The 16,285-nt window shown below is 42.0% G+C and overlaps 1 protein-coding gene across 3 annotated transcripts; it reads left to right on the plus strand.

The window, feature by feature from the left end:
- Window positions 1–12: 12 nt before the first annotated feature.
- Window positions 13–15,946, plus strand: rpap1 (RNA polymerase II associated protein 1). Of its 3 annotated transcripts, none has more exons than XM_084915049.1 (27): window positions 13–109; window positions 856–1,050; window positions 1,168–1,316; window positions 1,437–1,529; window positions 1,719–1,872; window positions 2,029–2,196; window positions 2,363–2,590; window positions 3,296–3,411; window positions 3,507–3,605; window positions 4,071–4,172; window positions 4,272–4,439; window positions 4,821–5,000; window positions 5,094–5,228; window positions 5,318–5,476; window positions 5,889–6,046; window positions 6,388–6,558; window positions 6,658–6,853; window positions 7,120–7,229; window positions 7,329–7,524; window positions 8,357–8,503; window positions 8,792–8,934; window positions 9,251–9,683; window positions 11,639–11,757; window positions 11,834–12,065; window positions 12,164–12,340; window positions 12,819–12,875; window positions 14,480–15,946. In XM_084915049.1, the coding sequence occupies exons 2-27, from the start codon at window positions 858–860 to the stop codon at window positions 14,627–14,629; spliced, it is 4,233 nt and encodes a 1,410-aa protein (XP_084771175.1). In that variant the 5' UTR covers window positions 13–109; window positions 856–857; the 3' UTR covers window positions 14,630–15,946. The 3 variants fall into 3 exon arrangements, with proteins under 3 accessions (XP_084771175.1, XP_084771173.1, XP_084771174.1); XM_084915047.1 differs by having other exon boundaries at window positions 14–109; window positions 3,275–3,411; XM_084915048.1 differs by having other exon boundaries at window positions 14–109; window positions 2,032–2,196; window positions 3,275–3,411.
- Window positions 15,947–16,285: the final 339 nt, after the last annotated feature.

Here is a 16,285-nt window from a genome sequence, read left to right on the forward strand (position 1 = left end):
TTCCCGGAGTACGTTTTCCCCTTCCGCCTTGTTGTGCCACATCAAAAATCTTCCGTGCGAGCTGCAGAGTCTTGTGTGGATTCTTCAAAGGTCCAGCTAATAAATGAAGGTTAGCTCCCGCTATTATCAAGATTTTCAAATAGCAAAAAACAGATAGTTTAAATTTATACTCCTTGGTACTGTTTTGGACAAATTTAGCTCCAGATAAAAAGGAACTGTGATGGAATTCAAGCTAGCGTCAGCTGTACGTTACATTCAGCCGCGGTAAACTTAACTACACGTGAAAAATGGATGAAAACCCCCCCATCTCCTTTCATGTAATCACTATTTATTAATGTCTAAACGCTTAATTGAAGATGGTGTATTTTTATGCTTTAATGCCCTCCTATATGGGCTTAGTTAGCACTACGGGCATGACACTGTCAAATTCCACTGACTATGATCTCCAACCACAGATTGTATTTGTAGTTTCCAACCTGACGAACCTGAGTCTCAGATAAACAGCAATGAAACAGCCTGACACAACAGATGCGTCTATTAATAAGACTTGTGTTAGGATTAGGTGTTGGAAGGTGATGGGCTGGGATAAAGTCAGGGTTTTCCCTGCATATTAAAAAATGGTATTATTAACAATATCATTAAACATTTTTTTTACGTGAAGTTTACTCAAACTTAAATACATTTTTGTTTATAAAATTCCCTAAAGTAAGTAGGAAATTGAAAGACTGTTGTAATATAAGATAACATAGGCTTTGCGTATCAACATGCAGACCAGCTGTGGCTACAAAGGCTTGTTTTGCTGTTAAAATATTCCCAAGATGCCTATGTTTAATGTCCTCTTTGTGTCCTTAACAGCAATGTTGCGGCGTCCCAAGCCAACTGACTCGGAGGCAGACCTCCTGAGAGAGCAGGAGCACTTTCTCACTTCAGGCGCTCCCTCCGCCGCCAGTGTTGTCCGCCGCCCTGACAAGAGGAGAGGAGAAGCTGGAGAGGGAGAAGGGCGGAGTGGGGAGAATGAAGGGAGCCAGAGGGATGTGGTCACCATTGAAGGTTACAGATGACACAGATTTTTCACAAGAGCATATTGTGTTTTAAAACTTGTCTGATTTTAACTTTTTGGGGTCTCTTGTGTAAGTAGCTAAAGCTCAGCTGTTCTCTTAAATGCAGATCTTCCAGATCAGCTCCCTTCTCTGACCCCAGCCCCTCCTAAGAAGTCTCGCTTTAAAGCGAGTCGTGTCACCTTTGAGGATGAGGATGCCGAGGAAAGGCTGGACAGACACGACACTCACATCAGTGCTGTTCTCTCCAGAATTGTTGTAAGTGGAAGCTTCTTGTCTGTTCTCAGTTAGACTTGTTTAATGTCTTGTTTGGTGTATCCATAGTTTGGGATTCTTTTAGTTATTTATTTTACGTATGTGTATTTTTTTTGTGTCAAGGAGAGAGATACCAGCTCCACTCCAATATCTCTACCAGCATTTACAGGCATGGCTTTCCCCAAAGTGCTGCACCGCTCAGAAACCAGCAATCAGGTAAAGGTCAATAATATCATCTCTTCTTTAAATTTTAAAATTTCTTATCAGCCACTATAGATTCATAATCAGTTATTAAATTTATTGCAGTAAGTCACCCCCTCTTTGTACGATGGCATGCTATTTTTGCATTCATTTGGTGTCGTGTGAAATAATCCTGTTTTTTTTTTTTTTGTTCCCTCCCTGCAGGCACCTCTGTCATCAGCTGGAGGAAAGAAGAGCATCTTTGCTCGTCAGATTGCTGCCCAGAAACTAAAAGAGTGCAAGACAACATTACGTAGTTTATCTGAAGCTGCTCCAACCCCAGAAACTAGTATGGATACAGATCAGTGTGATGCTGCAGGTGGGGTTAACCATTAATATCACAAATGCAACACAGGTCTCAGTTTATTTGTGTGTTTTCGAAGAATTTAGGAATTACATATTTTCAGCAGTAGTAACACTTTCTGGAAAATATTTTTCCTCCCTTCTATACCATCCTCTTCGTCTCTCTGTTCAGTAGAACCAGCAGCAGTCTCCGGTCCCAGGTTGGTGTCTGGGCAGGGGCTTCAGGGTCCCGATAGCTCAGGAGAGACCATGAGGATCCACATGGAAAACCAGGCCAAGCTCCAAGCCATGTCCCAGTCTGAGATACTCGAGGAGCAGAAGAAGCTCTTGTTTCAGCTCGGTAGGCATTGATGTTGTCGGCAGGATCTTTTCTTTATAATGCACGTTATAATTAAGATGTGATGGGGTGGATTTTCTATCCATTTAGATGTACTAGTCACGTACATCACACTTTTTTTTATCACCATTTCTGTACAGCATGTAATGCAGTTATTTTTGCTTCTCAGATCCTAGACTGGTGGACTTTGTTAGATCTCGCAAAGCACAGAGCGTCCCATCCTTTCCCTCCCCATCCAAACACCCCAAGGACAAAAGTGGCACAGAAGATCCTCCAGTTCAGGATGTGAGCAGAGAGTCAGGCTCCTGCAATGCTGCAGTGTTGTGTCAGAAACCCCAAGAGGTGGAGATGGAAGGAGAGGAGGAGGAGCTGTCAGCGCCACCACCTGCTGTGACGGGTATGATTTATTCAAATTCAACACCAGTTTCTGCTCTCTGCTGCTGGTGATTAAGATGAAAGTTAGATTCTAAAATATGTGGATGATGTTGTTATTAAGTGTGCCTATGCAATAGCACACTTTCACATTGTTCCTGTGCCTGCTTTCCTGGTAAGATTGAACCCTCATTTCTGGGATCTTAAATTTGCTTAAGGAGACCAATTTTATCCACTTTTTAAAGAGACAATGACACTTAGCTGTTAACCAGCATTCCCTCACTTCCCGGTCAAATATCTTCTTCTCATTTCTGCACGCTTTTCCGCTCTCATACTTGTCCATCGTCTAACTGTGTAACTTAATGTTAGATGTAGTTGCTGCATGGCTAAAACTGATTCATATCTCCATTTGGAGTGATAGAAGCCTCTCTTTGAAGTTTTATTTCAGAAAATGCAAAAATCAACTTCACCCCTTAATTTGTTGCTTATACATCACACAAACCCCCCAAAAAGTTCGACCTTCATTATGTTATTCTGTCCCGCTTGCATTGGCTACAATTAATAGCCAGATATTGTTTAAGCTTCTAGTCATGTTTAATGAGTGCTGAGGTTTTTGCAGCAGATGCAGCTTCTAAAATTGTCTGGAGAAGTTGTTTTTGGCTAACTAATTGTCATTTTCATTTACAATGCTATGCTGTTTTTACCACAGTGGATGTGTCTGTGAATACAGAGGAGGATCTGCCAGTGAAGCCTCAGAAGGAATGGGTCCACATGGATAAGCTGGAGCCAGAGAAGTTGGAGTGGTTGAGAGACTTGCCTGAACCCAGAAGGAAAGGAACCAAGAAAGTAAGATCTGGTATTTGATTTGCAAGTAATGAAAGATCTAGTTAAAATTCTGTATTTTATTCAACACTTTCCGTTGTTTTTGTGTGTCCTGATAGGCCATGCAGGCTCGTTTTGACTTCGCGGGGACTTTAATTCCGCCCACTGAGGATCTGCCAACGCACCTGGGCCTCCACCACCATGGAGAGGAGCCTGAGGTCAGTCAGCACAAAGTCACAACAAAAAGACAACTTTACCTCCTTAAAATTGGAGTGATGCTTTTATAAAATGACAACAATGTCAAGTTCCAGTTGACTCCTTGGTAGAACACAGTAGAACCTACTGGATTGTACGTGTAGATTAAATATCACAACCTGTGGCTTAATTTTAAGTTTATGTCATGTTTTTTTACTGAAGTACAAAAACAAGACTGCAGAGGATTTAAATAAGAATGAGGTTTGTAGTGAAACGCGCTTTGAGAGCTCAGTAAGAGTAGAAAAGCACTAATAAGTACCCATCCATTCACCATTTATCTGTAAGTTTTCTCTGTTATTATTCAGTCTGATTGATCCCATCAGACTCAATTTCTTTCTCATTCATTTAAATTCAGTTCTTCTCATATCTGCACCTGTAAAAATGTATAAACTCTTATCATGAGATCTCATCTTGACATTTGTCTCCAGCGGGCAGGTTATTCCCTGCAGGAACTCTTCCTGCTGTCTCGGAGTCAGGTCATCCAGCAGAGGACGCTGTCGCTCAGCACTCTGGCGAACATCCTCTCAAAGGTACCAGAACCTAGACGCATGAAGTTCCACTCTTAGCTTTAAGAAGCGTGCCTCTGTCATGTTGCTGGATTTTTTTCTTCTTCTTCTTCTTTTTTGCAGGCGTGTGCTGGAGAATACGTGTCAGTTCTGAAAGGCAGCGTGACGTCTACTCTGCTCGACGCCGGCCTGCTCTTTCTGCTCCGCTTTGCATTGGACGATAGCGTGGAGGGAGTGATGTCTGCAGCTGTGCATGCTCTTAAAGCACTGCTTGTGTGTGCAGAAGATGAAGTAAGATTATAAAGCATAAAGCCAAATATTGCAATAGTAATATAATAAAAATAATAATAATAATTGTTTAACCTGCACTGATTTACTCTTTGTAATTTTCTACATGCACTATTTGAAAAAAGCAAATAAATAAATACAAATATCACAGAAATTTGTCCTCATTATGAGGACTAATATAAAGAAAGAACTGTATCATGTAAAACTCAAAGCTTTATTTCGATGATTTGTGCATAAACAGCACAGCATTGACTCATTATCGGATAATATCTTTTAAAACACATTAGCTGAATAGAATAGAATACACTGTTTCTTTACTGTAAATGAGTACAAGTGTCTGAAACCCCAGTCAAGTTCCTCTTACAAATGAGTTCCCTCACTCAGGAGTGTCTGGACTGCACTTTTTCCTGGTTTCGCGGTCTGGCTTCCTTCCCCCTGCTGCCATCTGCTCAGGAGGAAGAAGATGAGGAAGATGAAGGGCTGGATGAAAGTATGAAGGAGACGGCGAAGGAGAAAGAAGAGAGGAAGAGCGATCATGAAGTGGCTAGACAGGATGCTGTCAAGGTGAAGATCTCAATATCCCTCTTTTTTTTTTGCATTCTACATGTTGCCTTCGTGACCTGTGGATGGAAACTGATGAAAGGTTTCTGATTTCAGGGTTTGTTAAAAATGAAACTGCTCCCCAGGCTGCGTTACATTCTCGAGGTGGTCCGGCCGTCACCTCGGGTGGTTCAGGATGTCCTGGAGATCCTGACTCGCATTGCTAGGCATTCCTCCTCATCTGCTACGCAGGTAACAACAGCAACTTTTCAACAACTGAGAAATCTTTAAACTCAAAGTCCTTCATAGCTGAAATACCTCTTGGTGTATCCCATTCTCAGGTGTTGGATTGTCCTCGTCTAATGGAGACAGTAATGTCAGAGTTTCTTCCCACTTCCTGGTCACCATCATCTCAGTCCATTTATGGACTTCCACTTTCCAGCGCAATGAAGCTTCTAAGAGTTTTGGCTACCTCTGGCAGACATGCCTGTGCAAGACTGGTAAAATCAATAAGTGTAATTTTTTAACTGCAAAGATACTCAAGTAATAAGATTTATAATGCATTGATTCTGCAAGCTGCCAGTCCAGGGGCCGTACTTTTAAGACAAAAGCTAGAAAAACAGTGTTTAGCGTTACTTATGATGTATTCCTGTTTTTAATATTAGTAGTAAACATGTTTTTGGAGGCTCATCGGTGTACTGTAGTGTGAAAACACATTTGGCTTGCACTCAAAAGATCCCTGGTTTGAGACCAGTGGTTATAAGCTAGTGTGCTCCTAGTACCAGTCCTAACCAGGATAAATGGGAGGGTTGCATCAGAAAGGTGTAAAATCTGTGCCAAATAAACATCCTCTGTGGAGACCGCTGGAAAGAAGGGTAATCGGTGTTGTGCGTTCTTTTTCGGCTTTTCCAGTTAAACTCTCTGGGAGCGAGTGAGCGGTTGTCTCATCTCCTGAGTGCAGAGCCCAACGAGCTGCTGCTGGAGCCGACCGAGTCCCTCAGGATCACCACAGAGGCCTACAGGCTGTGGGCCGTAGCAGCCGGCTATGGACAGGCGTGCAAATTATACATGTAAGTTATAATGTGAGAGCGATTACTGCCACAGTTCTTAACACAGTTATATTTGTCATATTTAAAAAAATGTTGCTATGTTGATGCACTAGTGAGAAAATAGAATAAAATGTAAACAATTAATGTCTGTATCTACACTGAGATAGAAAATTTGCAAATGATTCTATCAGGAATTTGCGCATTCACTTTATAATGGGCGAACAGCCTGCTAGATAAAGGGTCCCTTACCATTTTATATTGTATGTGGCTCCCTTCGCGCTCTGTCCAAACCTAAGAGCCAGGCTCTCCTCTTCACTCACAGTGAGTATTTAATTGCTTTGATTTGCTGTGTTTTCCCACAGAGACCTGTATCCAGCCTTAGTGACAGCACTGCAGTCTGTTCACAGACTTCCACCTGCCTCAGATCCTCTGCTACCTCTGCAGCTCCAGCGGTTTTTGGCTCTGCTTTCTCTGCTCACGCAAGTTACACACACAGCTGGCTGCCATCAGGAGCTCCAGGCTGGGATGGTCAGGTACAGATCAATGAAGTCATTCTGCTAGAGAATCTGAAGGAAGCAGCGTTGGCTTGAACGCTCTGAGCTTACATGTCACTTCCTCTGCTTTCACTGCAGCTCCGGTGGAGAAGAGTGCCCTCCCCCTCCTCCTGTATCTTGGGGTCATGTCACAGGGTTGCAGACATCCTTAATGGGGCATTTGAAGGGTTTTATTAAGAACCTCGATGATCCACTTCAGAAAGACGGCAGCCTCACTCTGATACCAGTTTACCTCGTTTACCTAGAAGCGTACTACCATCAGCTCTCCAGACAGGTATTTCCTGCCTTTCCCTTCCATAAATGAGATGTTTCATATTTATTGTTACTTATGCTAAGTTAAAATTTGATGTCATGTGATTTCCCAGCTGGCGAGTGGTCATCGTGTATCCTTCCTTCTGCACGCTCAGTTTAAGCAACAGTGAGAATGCAGCTAATTATGTCCTGTTGTGCGCTACATGTGACAAAGAGGAACTTGAGGATTATCTTGTTCGCTGTTTACGTCTCAAATTCCTTGAAACTGATGAACATGTTGCTCCACAGAACAGTTTCAAGCCCGTGGAGACTCTTCAAGAGCTCGAGCTGCTGACAACTGATGTTCTTCTCCCTCTGATGTCTCACGGTGTTGTGCAAGGCCTGATAAAGAATCTCAAGTATGTCTGAAAAAAGATGGCAATTTAGCCTTTTTTCCACAAAATTTGTGTTTGAGTTGAACCTTTAACAGCACAGTTTAATGTTTTTTTCTACACCAGGTCTTCCTCTGTAGTGTGTAATGCTCAGGCTATACCTCTGGGCCCAGAAATCACTAATAACCTCCCTGGATTGGCGTGCATGGGATGGAGGAATCGTCCGGGGCTGGTTGCTCCCAGCTCCCCTTTCCCTCTTCTGACTGGACTGGGGTTCCTATTGGAGACGATCACAGGGATCCATAAAGGCCTCAGCAGCAAGGTAGGACTGACTGTCCTTGGGGTGTTTTTATTTTATTGTTGTTTGCTGGTTTATACATTTTCTGCTTCGTTTATGTCCAACCAAAACATAGAACTAATGAGTAAAGCATGTGGACTCTCCTTGTAATGAAGGTATGTGTACTCTTTGCACTCTGGGGCACATTGTTAGGTACACCTTTGTAGTATGAGGTTAGATTCCCTTTTTGCCTTCAGAGCTTTTGCCTTAATTGTTTGTGGCAATGATTTAACGAGGTGCTGGAAAAATTCCTCTAAGATTTTGGTAAATATTGACATGATAGCATCACACACATTTTTTGGCTGAACATGATGACAATCTCTTGTTGCACCACATCCCAGAGCTGCTCTATTGGATTAGGATCCGCTGACTGTGGAGGTCATCCGAGTACAGTGAGCTCAGCTGATACTAAGGGGCCCACTATCACCACCCTGAGTCATTGATACAAGGCAGGATGGATCCATGATTTAGGTTTTTATTTCAAATTCTGACTGAATGTCGCAGCAGAAATCAAGACTCCTTGTTTTCTAATCTTTTGTTCAGTTGTGGTGAGTCCACATGGCTTGTAGTGTTAATTTTCTCTTCTTCGCTGACAGGCTTCGAGGCTCGATATGCACTGAGAGAGGCTCTTCTGCATGCTTTAAATGTATGCAGGGTTTTAATACTCACACCAGCCCATCTGGCAGTAACGGCGATGCCGTGTCATTCTGATGCTCAGCTTGAATTTTAAGAGGTCGTCTTGACTCAACGTCGTGCCTAAATGCTGCCATGTGATTGGCTGATCATATATTTAGATGCCCCCTCTCTCACTCACTAGTTCACCGGACTGCTTCTGTCGGAGCCTGTGACTGGTTACCTGCGCAGCTGCAGTCAGGCTACACCCAGCCTGTCTCACACCAAGGCTTGGCTTCTACGTCACGAACACCACCTCCTCTACCTGCTGCTGCGACTGGCTCACAGACTGGTACGTCCACTCCATCTTTAATGTGGAGCTCAGTTTAGCCATGTTATACTGTATTTTAAACCATTTTTCTTTCAGGCTTTAGTTTCCTTCTTATGCCGCAGCTTATATGATTCCTGGCTAGTTTATTTATTTTTGCCTTGTATGGAATGAAAATGGGTGCAGCCCTTTTCTACTTGATTTTGGTGTTTTGAGCGTAAGATCAGGTTTTATCTGCTCACTTGTTGATGTTTTATTTATTTATTTTAACCTAATCATGTTATTTTTTCCCCTCTGTTTTACCTCTCTCAGGTTCCCCTCGACTCAGAAGTAGCAAAACATGCCTCACTTTACCACCAGGTGGCGCTGGTTGTACTGCCTTGGTTATTGCCAGGCAGCGAATACCTGGCACATGAACTGCTCTCCACCATTGTCTTCAGCAAGGACTTTATATCGTATGTTTACCTTTAATCAGTTTAATCTGAGATAAGTGAAGCACCTACAATATTACTCTAAAGTGCCTGAATTTTTATAATTACTTTTTATTTTGTGCAGCAAATGATACTTTGTCTAAATCGATGTTTAAATTAGTGCTTCAAAAATGTGACTGATGGTTGTCCTCTAATTTTGCTAATGACATTATATATAAAATTTAATTTCTTTGAAATAAGATTAAATTAACAGATGACCCATTTCCATCAAAAATTTCTCGTTCTGTTTCTTCGCTTATTAAATTATCAGGCTGTTTATGTCTGTTTCTTTGATTTCCAGAGAAGGACACAGTGGAGGACCTGAGGCTGTGGAGCTGGGGGAGCTGAAGCTTCATGAGGAAACACAAAAGGACACCTCTCCCTCTCTCCAGACTGTCGGGGCTCTCCTGAGAGAAGCCTGTGTCCAGCTGCCATCCATACGAGGTTGCTTCCTCACTCATCTGGCCCACCTGGAGTCGTCTGTAATAGTGTCCAGAGATGCTCTCCTGGGCCACAACCCCTGGATCAAAAGTCATCTCTTGCCAGAGCTCACCGGTCCCATCCTGCCATCTGATTGGCCTTTCCTTCCACTTCTCAGCCTGTATGAGCAATCGGGGGTGTCTGATGGTGGAGGGCTGGCAGTGGAGGAGCTTCCTCAGGGGGCTCTGCAGGCTGTGACTCACTGTCTGCAGTGGCTGCTCCTGCTGGAGGTCTGGAGGGAGGAAGCGCTAAAGGTATTCAAACAAGTCAAGTCAGTTGCCCGTCAGCACAGTGTCATGAATTTTCTCAGAGGGCTTTGGTGTCAAGTCTCAGCGGAGACCACATAGAAATCTGATTATTAACACATTTAATTAATAGGCAATTTTGTGGGGTTGTTGTACATATAAATGGAAAAGTGTTATATATTCCATGTCAGCCAACAAAATGTATATCAGTAACAGCAGAACTGATCCATTATATAATAATATAACTAGTACATGCACATACTACTGAATTGTTTGGCCTGTCTGGCAAACTGATGTACTTAATCACATTGAAAAAATAAAAACATAGATGTGGTAGATGCTGTTGTTTGTCGTTTAGCTCGTGCCATTTTGGCTTTTATGTGAGGTCATCGCTAGGCTTGTATGATGCAACTTCTGGTCATATAACAGAGATGTTATTGTCATGAAATTAAAACAGAAGGATGCGTTCATAAGAGGTTGCAGGTCCATCGAGGCTAAAAACACGTCCTTCTAGTCTGTTACTAGTTGGTTGCCAGGCAGCGTGATGGTGGCGTAATGTATCATGCGTAGTTCAACTTTTTTGTATATAAATTAGTTATTTTCAGGAAATAAAAATGATATGAAGCTTTTATAAGTTGTTACAGGTCCATAATTGCTAAAAATAGGCCATTTCAGTTCATTGCTAGGCAGTTGCTAAGCAACATAATGACACCTTTAATATATGATATAAATAGGAACCTTCAAGCGCCACAAATGCACCTGTATACCAAGTTTGGTTGCTCAACTCCAGATGGTGTGGGAGGAGTTTATGGACAGAGACAAACAAGCTCACTAATTTTTTTGTGTATGAGATAGTGAGATGCTGTCATATTAACACTTTAGTTTTAAACCAGTGTTACAAAGTGCTACACACGGGAAAAACACATTAACACTAGACCTGCCAAGAGTGGATGACTGCTAGCTGTGCAGAACAGCAGAGAAACCTGGAGCTGAACCAAGCTCTTTCTAATCCAAGTGAGTCTTGACAGCAGGATGTGATGAAGTTGGGACTCTGCTCTAAGCCCAACACACCGGTCTCACATAGAAAGGGGCAGAGGGGTGGTAGAGAGGGGAAGGCAGAGTTGGAGGCCATGATAAACGTTCACTGTATTCATTCTGGAGTCACCGAGTGTCTGAATATGTGACTTCTTTTGGTATGTGCTTGTTTTACTCTATAGAAACTGATGGGTTGTTCAGATGCAGGATGTCTGACGTGCTTGCTGTGTTAGGCGACTAGCAGGCGCAGTTATCCAAAATCTATAACTTTTACTTCATATTCTCCTTTCACAGTAAATCAAATATCAATTGTTTGTCAGTTTATTAGTGCTAGTCTTAAAATATAGTTCACAATTTTCATCTATGGTGATTTAGCTGAAATCAGCAGTAAAATAAATAAACCAATTGAAGTGAATTTAAAATAGTTATTTTGTCAAGTTTTTAAAAAAATAGATGAAAAGTATCAACGTGACTGCTTCAAGAGACAACATGTTTGCAATAAGAGGACCAGCGGTACCCGGGAAGGGGGGGGGTTGGTTAGATAACTGATTCGTTATTTAAATCATTTTTCACATATCTGGTGCTTCTGCAAGGTGGGGTTTTTGTGCCTGGGTTTCACTTCTGGAAACCCAGAACCCTGAGTTTCCAGAACTGAAACCCAGGCACATCAGAGAATGAAAGAAAAAAAATTCTAACTTGAGGTCTGTTAATCCTTACAGGACGTTAAGGTGCTCACTCATGACTCAGTTATAACTGACACTGTAATTTAAGGAACACAATACACAGCCACTTCCTTTTATAAATACCATAGAGAAGTACTTCCTACATGCAATGGAGTTACAAAGAAAAACTACACCCTTCAGATGTTTCTTCTGTAGATCTGTTTCCTTATCACATAGATTGATATTTGCTTCTGTGTCATGCTGTAGGTGGTCCTCCCTGTCGCCAAGTTCGCCCGCCTGTCCTGTGTGTTCCTCTGTTCCAGTGACTTGTTCCTGGAGAGACCCGTTCAGAGGCTGACCTGGGGTCTGTTCAGACTGCTCACCAGGTCTGATATGACACATTTAGCTTTTTCTTTTACACCAACTAATCTCTAAAAGTTAACGGTGACCCTTCATTTTCAGGAGCACCAAGCTGGACTCTTTGGATCTGAACGTCCCTCCTCCAGGTCTGGCCTCATTCCAGGACTTGTATTCAGCCCTTCTGTCCCAGTATGAAGCCGTGTCTTTTGGAGACCGGCTGTTTGGTTGCTGGGTCCTCTTGCCCCTGCAGAGGAGGTACAGCACCACCATGAGGCTGGCGGTGTTTGGCGAGCATGTGGGGATGCTGAGGTCTCTGGGGGTCACTCTAGAACAGGTAACGATGATGGCGTAATGATGTCTGTTGAAGTGATTTTTCCACTTCCTGTTATAATAAGTTATTTATTGTTTATATGTCTGTCTTGTCATTTGAAGCTGTCCATTCCTATCGAGAGGTTCACCTCCCCACCTGAAGATTCCCTCCCTCTCCTCCGTCTCTACTTTCGCTCTTTGCTAACTGGGACTCTGAAGCGCTCCTGGTGTCCTGTCTTATATGTGGCTGCTTTGTCTCACGTGAACTCCTTCATCTTCTCTCAGGATGCTGCTGCACAGGTACAGCAACACTTGACACACTGAGCACTGAGTTGCTCTGCTTTATCTGAATGTTTTAGGTGTGCATTCATATTAAGATTGTCCTTTGTATCAATGGCAGTGAAAGCTAAACCCGGCTGCCACACGTCCTGCAGCTGCTCTGAATAGACCCTGGGTTTGTGGGAACGGCTTCTACATCTGCTTTTGCACATTTTTGGATCAAAAATGAGCTTATTGGGTGCAAAGTCTTGACAGTTTGACAAATGCACAAAACCAGTCCTCATATTATTTCTATTTATTCATGGGTTTGTAACTTTGAATTGGCGGCAAGCGTTTGAAGTTAAAATGAGAAACACATCATATTTGCTCAATTCACATAGGCATTATTTTAGAGGGGTGAAGCTGAAAACATTCATACGTGCAGTGGAGCAGCATTAAACACGGAGACATAAAGTGCACGAGCCAGGCTTTGATCTTTAATTCCCTTGTTCTTTTCCAGGAGGTTGAAACAGCTCGACACAGTATGTTGAGGAAGATCTACTACCTGACTGACGAGGTACTCCTCTCCTTTTAGCATGCACTGGTAGTTTTCCTGCTCTCTGTCTGCCTCTGGTCTTTACATGCTGTGTTCATTGATTACTCATTCTTCCCCCTTGCCTCTCTGCTTCTTGATGATTTCTTTATTACAGTCTTGCTAAACTCTCACTGTTTTCATTGCGTTCTTTACCACCATAATGTCTTAATACTTTTGTTTTCTCAAAGTGGAGCTATTGTGCTCAGTCCTAACTCCACATTTCTATTCTTGGACTGTACTCGAGTAGATTTGTGTGACTCACAATACAAAATAATCATTATTTATTTTGTACTGGGCTTTTGCGCAGCCGCTTTAGTTCATCTTTTAGCTCTCTCCTTCCTCCTTCCATCCATTTAATCCAGCTTTCTTCTGAGTGGCTGCTGCTCACAAACAAAAGATGTAAACAGCAGATTGGTAGGACTTCTGTGCTCAAAGCCAGAGCTCTTATGAGACCAAATTAGAAAACTGTCTGAAGCCGATTGTTTAGAAGATTATGAAGTCTGAGCTTTCAGCTCACTGGGATTACTTACACATACGGTGACCTCACTGTGAGCATGGATATTTTAAAAGGTTTATATGTATGATAGAAATCGTGAAAAGTACATTAGTTCTTTAAATCCAGGTTTTAAGTAGTCGCCTCACTTCAGTTGAGTGCATTTGCAAAACACTGTTTCATTATAGGCCTGCATGTCCTGCAGTTATATTTAGAAACGTAGTAGGTTACTTACCTGCAACACTGACATCATGTTCTTTTGAGTTTGCTTTTTATGCTAAAATTTTGAATGACTTAGTTTTGGATGTTTGTGGAGCTCCTCCACTCTGTTCAATGAGGGCAAATATTTAGTTCTTCTTGGCTTGAAAGGTCAAAAGCCTAAAGATTTATTGTTTTAAACTGATAATATTCAGAATGTGCAGTGATCGCTGTCTGTTTCCTACTGTCAAGTGGGGATTTTATATTTCTAAACTAGTGCAAATATGGGCTTTGACGTATTTATATGAACGACTAAATCAAACTACGTGTCAGGCAGCGGGTTCAGGAGCAGTAGGAGGAGAGGAATCAGCGTTTGTTTCAGAAATCTGGCAGGGAGCAGGTTGGGTTGAGTTAGCTCTCATCATGGAACAGAAAACTCACAGAGCTCGTCATCTCAGGGTGAACAAATTCTACTAAAGCTGCTTTCTGGAACAAGGCCCTGATTTTCGGGAGAGAGTATGTTGTTAATAAGTACTTTTATTTCCGTAACGGGAAGTGCTGCACTTCATTGACGACAGAAATCCATCTTCAGGGAGGTGATCAATGAAAGATGGTCATTGAGGCAGAGGCATGCGAGGAGCTGTCACTTGTGCACATTTCATACTGTTCTGATTAAGTGCACGTCCAGCCTAGCATGTAAACACCAGGGCCGGTTAAATCACATAGTGTGTAACAGTCAGTATGAAAAAGGAAATGTGTGTGTTTAACCTATCCCCCCCTGGTAACAGCAGGGTCCACATGGGGCACAAGCATGTCTTGTTGGGAATATCTGGTTCACACAATCACTCCTGCTGCTCCTCTCACATCTTTCTCACTGTCATTCTCTCATTTCCAGGTGTTGAGGAGTCACTTGCTGCTCTTCCGTCTGCCCCAGCATCACTTACAGCTCGGCTTCGACATGTACGAACAGTTGCCTCCCGTTAGGGCCAAACGTTTGGAGAGAGTCCTGGGACTGCAGGAGAGCAGTGTTGACAAAGGAGACTGAAAAGAGTGAAAAAAACCCCGAAGAAAAATAACAGGGTTGCATTCTCAAAATAGGCTAGGCAGAGGCGAGATGAGGTATTATGAAAGCAGAAGGTGCTGCACCACAGCGAGAGGTTCATTTCAAGGCCTAACAATGTCACATGTAGTTGTTTCCGTGGCCCTTTTTTCTTTAAACTAAAGCTGAGGTAGACTCAGTTTCTAGTGCTTACGGTAGCCTGATGAGGCTCTCACCGGAAATTCTCTGAAAATTATTACATTGAGGCCAAAGGTTAAATAAAAATGTCAAATGTTTTCTTCCTGTTTTGTGACTAATATGTTTGTATAGTTGCAAAAAATGCCACCATGTGTTCCAGGTTCTTAAAAAAATATGCCAGGGCAGTTCTTCCTGCTTCACTAGTGCCTGAAATGATCTTCATTTGTAAATAAAACAATGATGTTTGAATAAAATATGATGTGTAACCTTTTATCCCATTAAACCTGAGCTCTGAAATTTTTACCTTCTTAATATTAGTATGTCTGTGAACAGAGATGCGTTACTGCCCATCAAGAAACGCATTACTTGTAACGCGTTACTGTAATCCGATTACTTTTTTCAAGTAACGAGTAAAGTAAGGGATTACTATTGCAAAAACGGTAATTAGATTACCGTTACTTTCCCGTAGGAACGCTGCGTTACTGCGTTACTAAAACCGTGATTTTTTTTTGCGAGAATGTCTCATGACAGTGACGTAAGCAAGTGCGACGTTTGTGACAACAGCTGTGTGCAGATCAACAATGGATCATATATCGAGTGCAGGAGAGAGTATGAGCGTGCAGCGTTTAAAGTGTGGAAGTACTGACCTTACTTTGAGTTTGATTCCATAAAAAGTGACAAAAACATTAGTGTCCGTTGTGCGTGGGAAGAAAACTTCTTTTTACAGCGAAAAAAAACCCCTAAACTTCCGAGCAAGCACCGAGTGCACTACCACGTAATGGGAAACTCACAGACAAACTCGCGGATTCTTCCACTGACCGCTGTGGCTCACCTGCACCAGGGCAAACCTCCACCTACCCTACTCCTGCTATACAGGTGAAAATAGAGCAAAAGGACCGCTGAGTCTTTGATTTTATTTATTTTCTGCTGTGTTTTACTTGCATCTATTTGAAAGACTGAGTGTAAACACACACACAAAAAAAGTTTTATGTGCTGGAATGTGCAGAAAATAGGTTTAAATATTAAACAAATTTCTTCCGGTCAGAGAATGGTGCATATAATTACATTTTTTGCTTGATGCATAAAGTTAAAAGATTAAAACTAATAAAACAAGTTTTAAAAAGAGACTTTTCCATTTGATTACATTTTGTATTATGGATTATGTAGAAAAAGTAGAATTGGGCTGAAAGATCTATCGCTTTGTCACCATTAAGTAACTAAGTAATTAATTACTTTTGAAAATAAGTAATCAGTAAAGTAACGGGATTACTTTTTTGGGGAAGTAATCAGTAATTAGTTACTGATTACTTTTTTCAAGTAACTTGACCAACACTGTTTGTGAAACATCCTGTGTAAATGAGACATTCACGGGGAACTGAGACTAAAATGAATGTAGGATGGAAAGTTCTCCTGCAGTGTTGGTACATCATCTTTAAAATCTTCTCTTCCTGTTTTGTTGCTTGT

The sequence above is a fragment of the Perissodus microlepis genome, chromosome 19 (assembly GCF_051167445.1).
Source record: "Perissodus microlepis isolate ML-2025 ecotype Zambia chromosome 19, ASM5116744v1, whole genome shotgun sequence".
In the NCBI taxonomy this organism is placed as follows: domain Eukaryota; kingdom Metazoa; phylum Chordata; class Actinopteri; order Cichliformes; family Cichlidae; genus Perissodus; species Perissodus microlepis.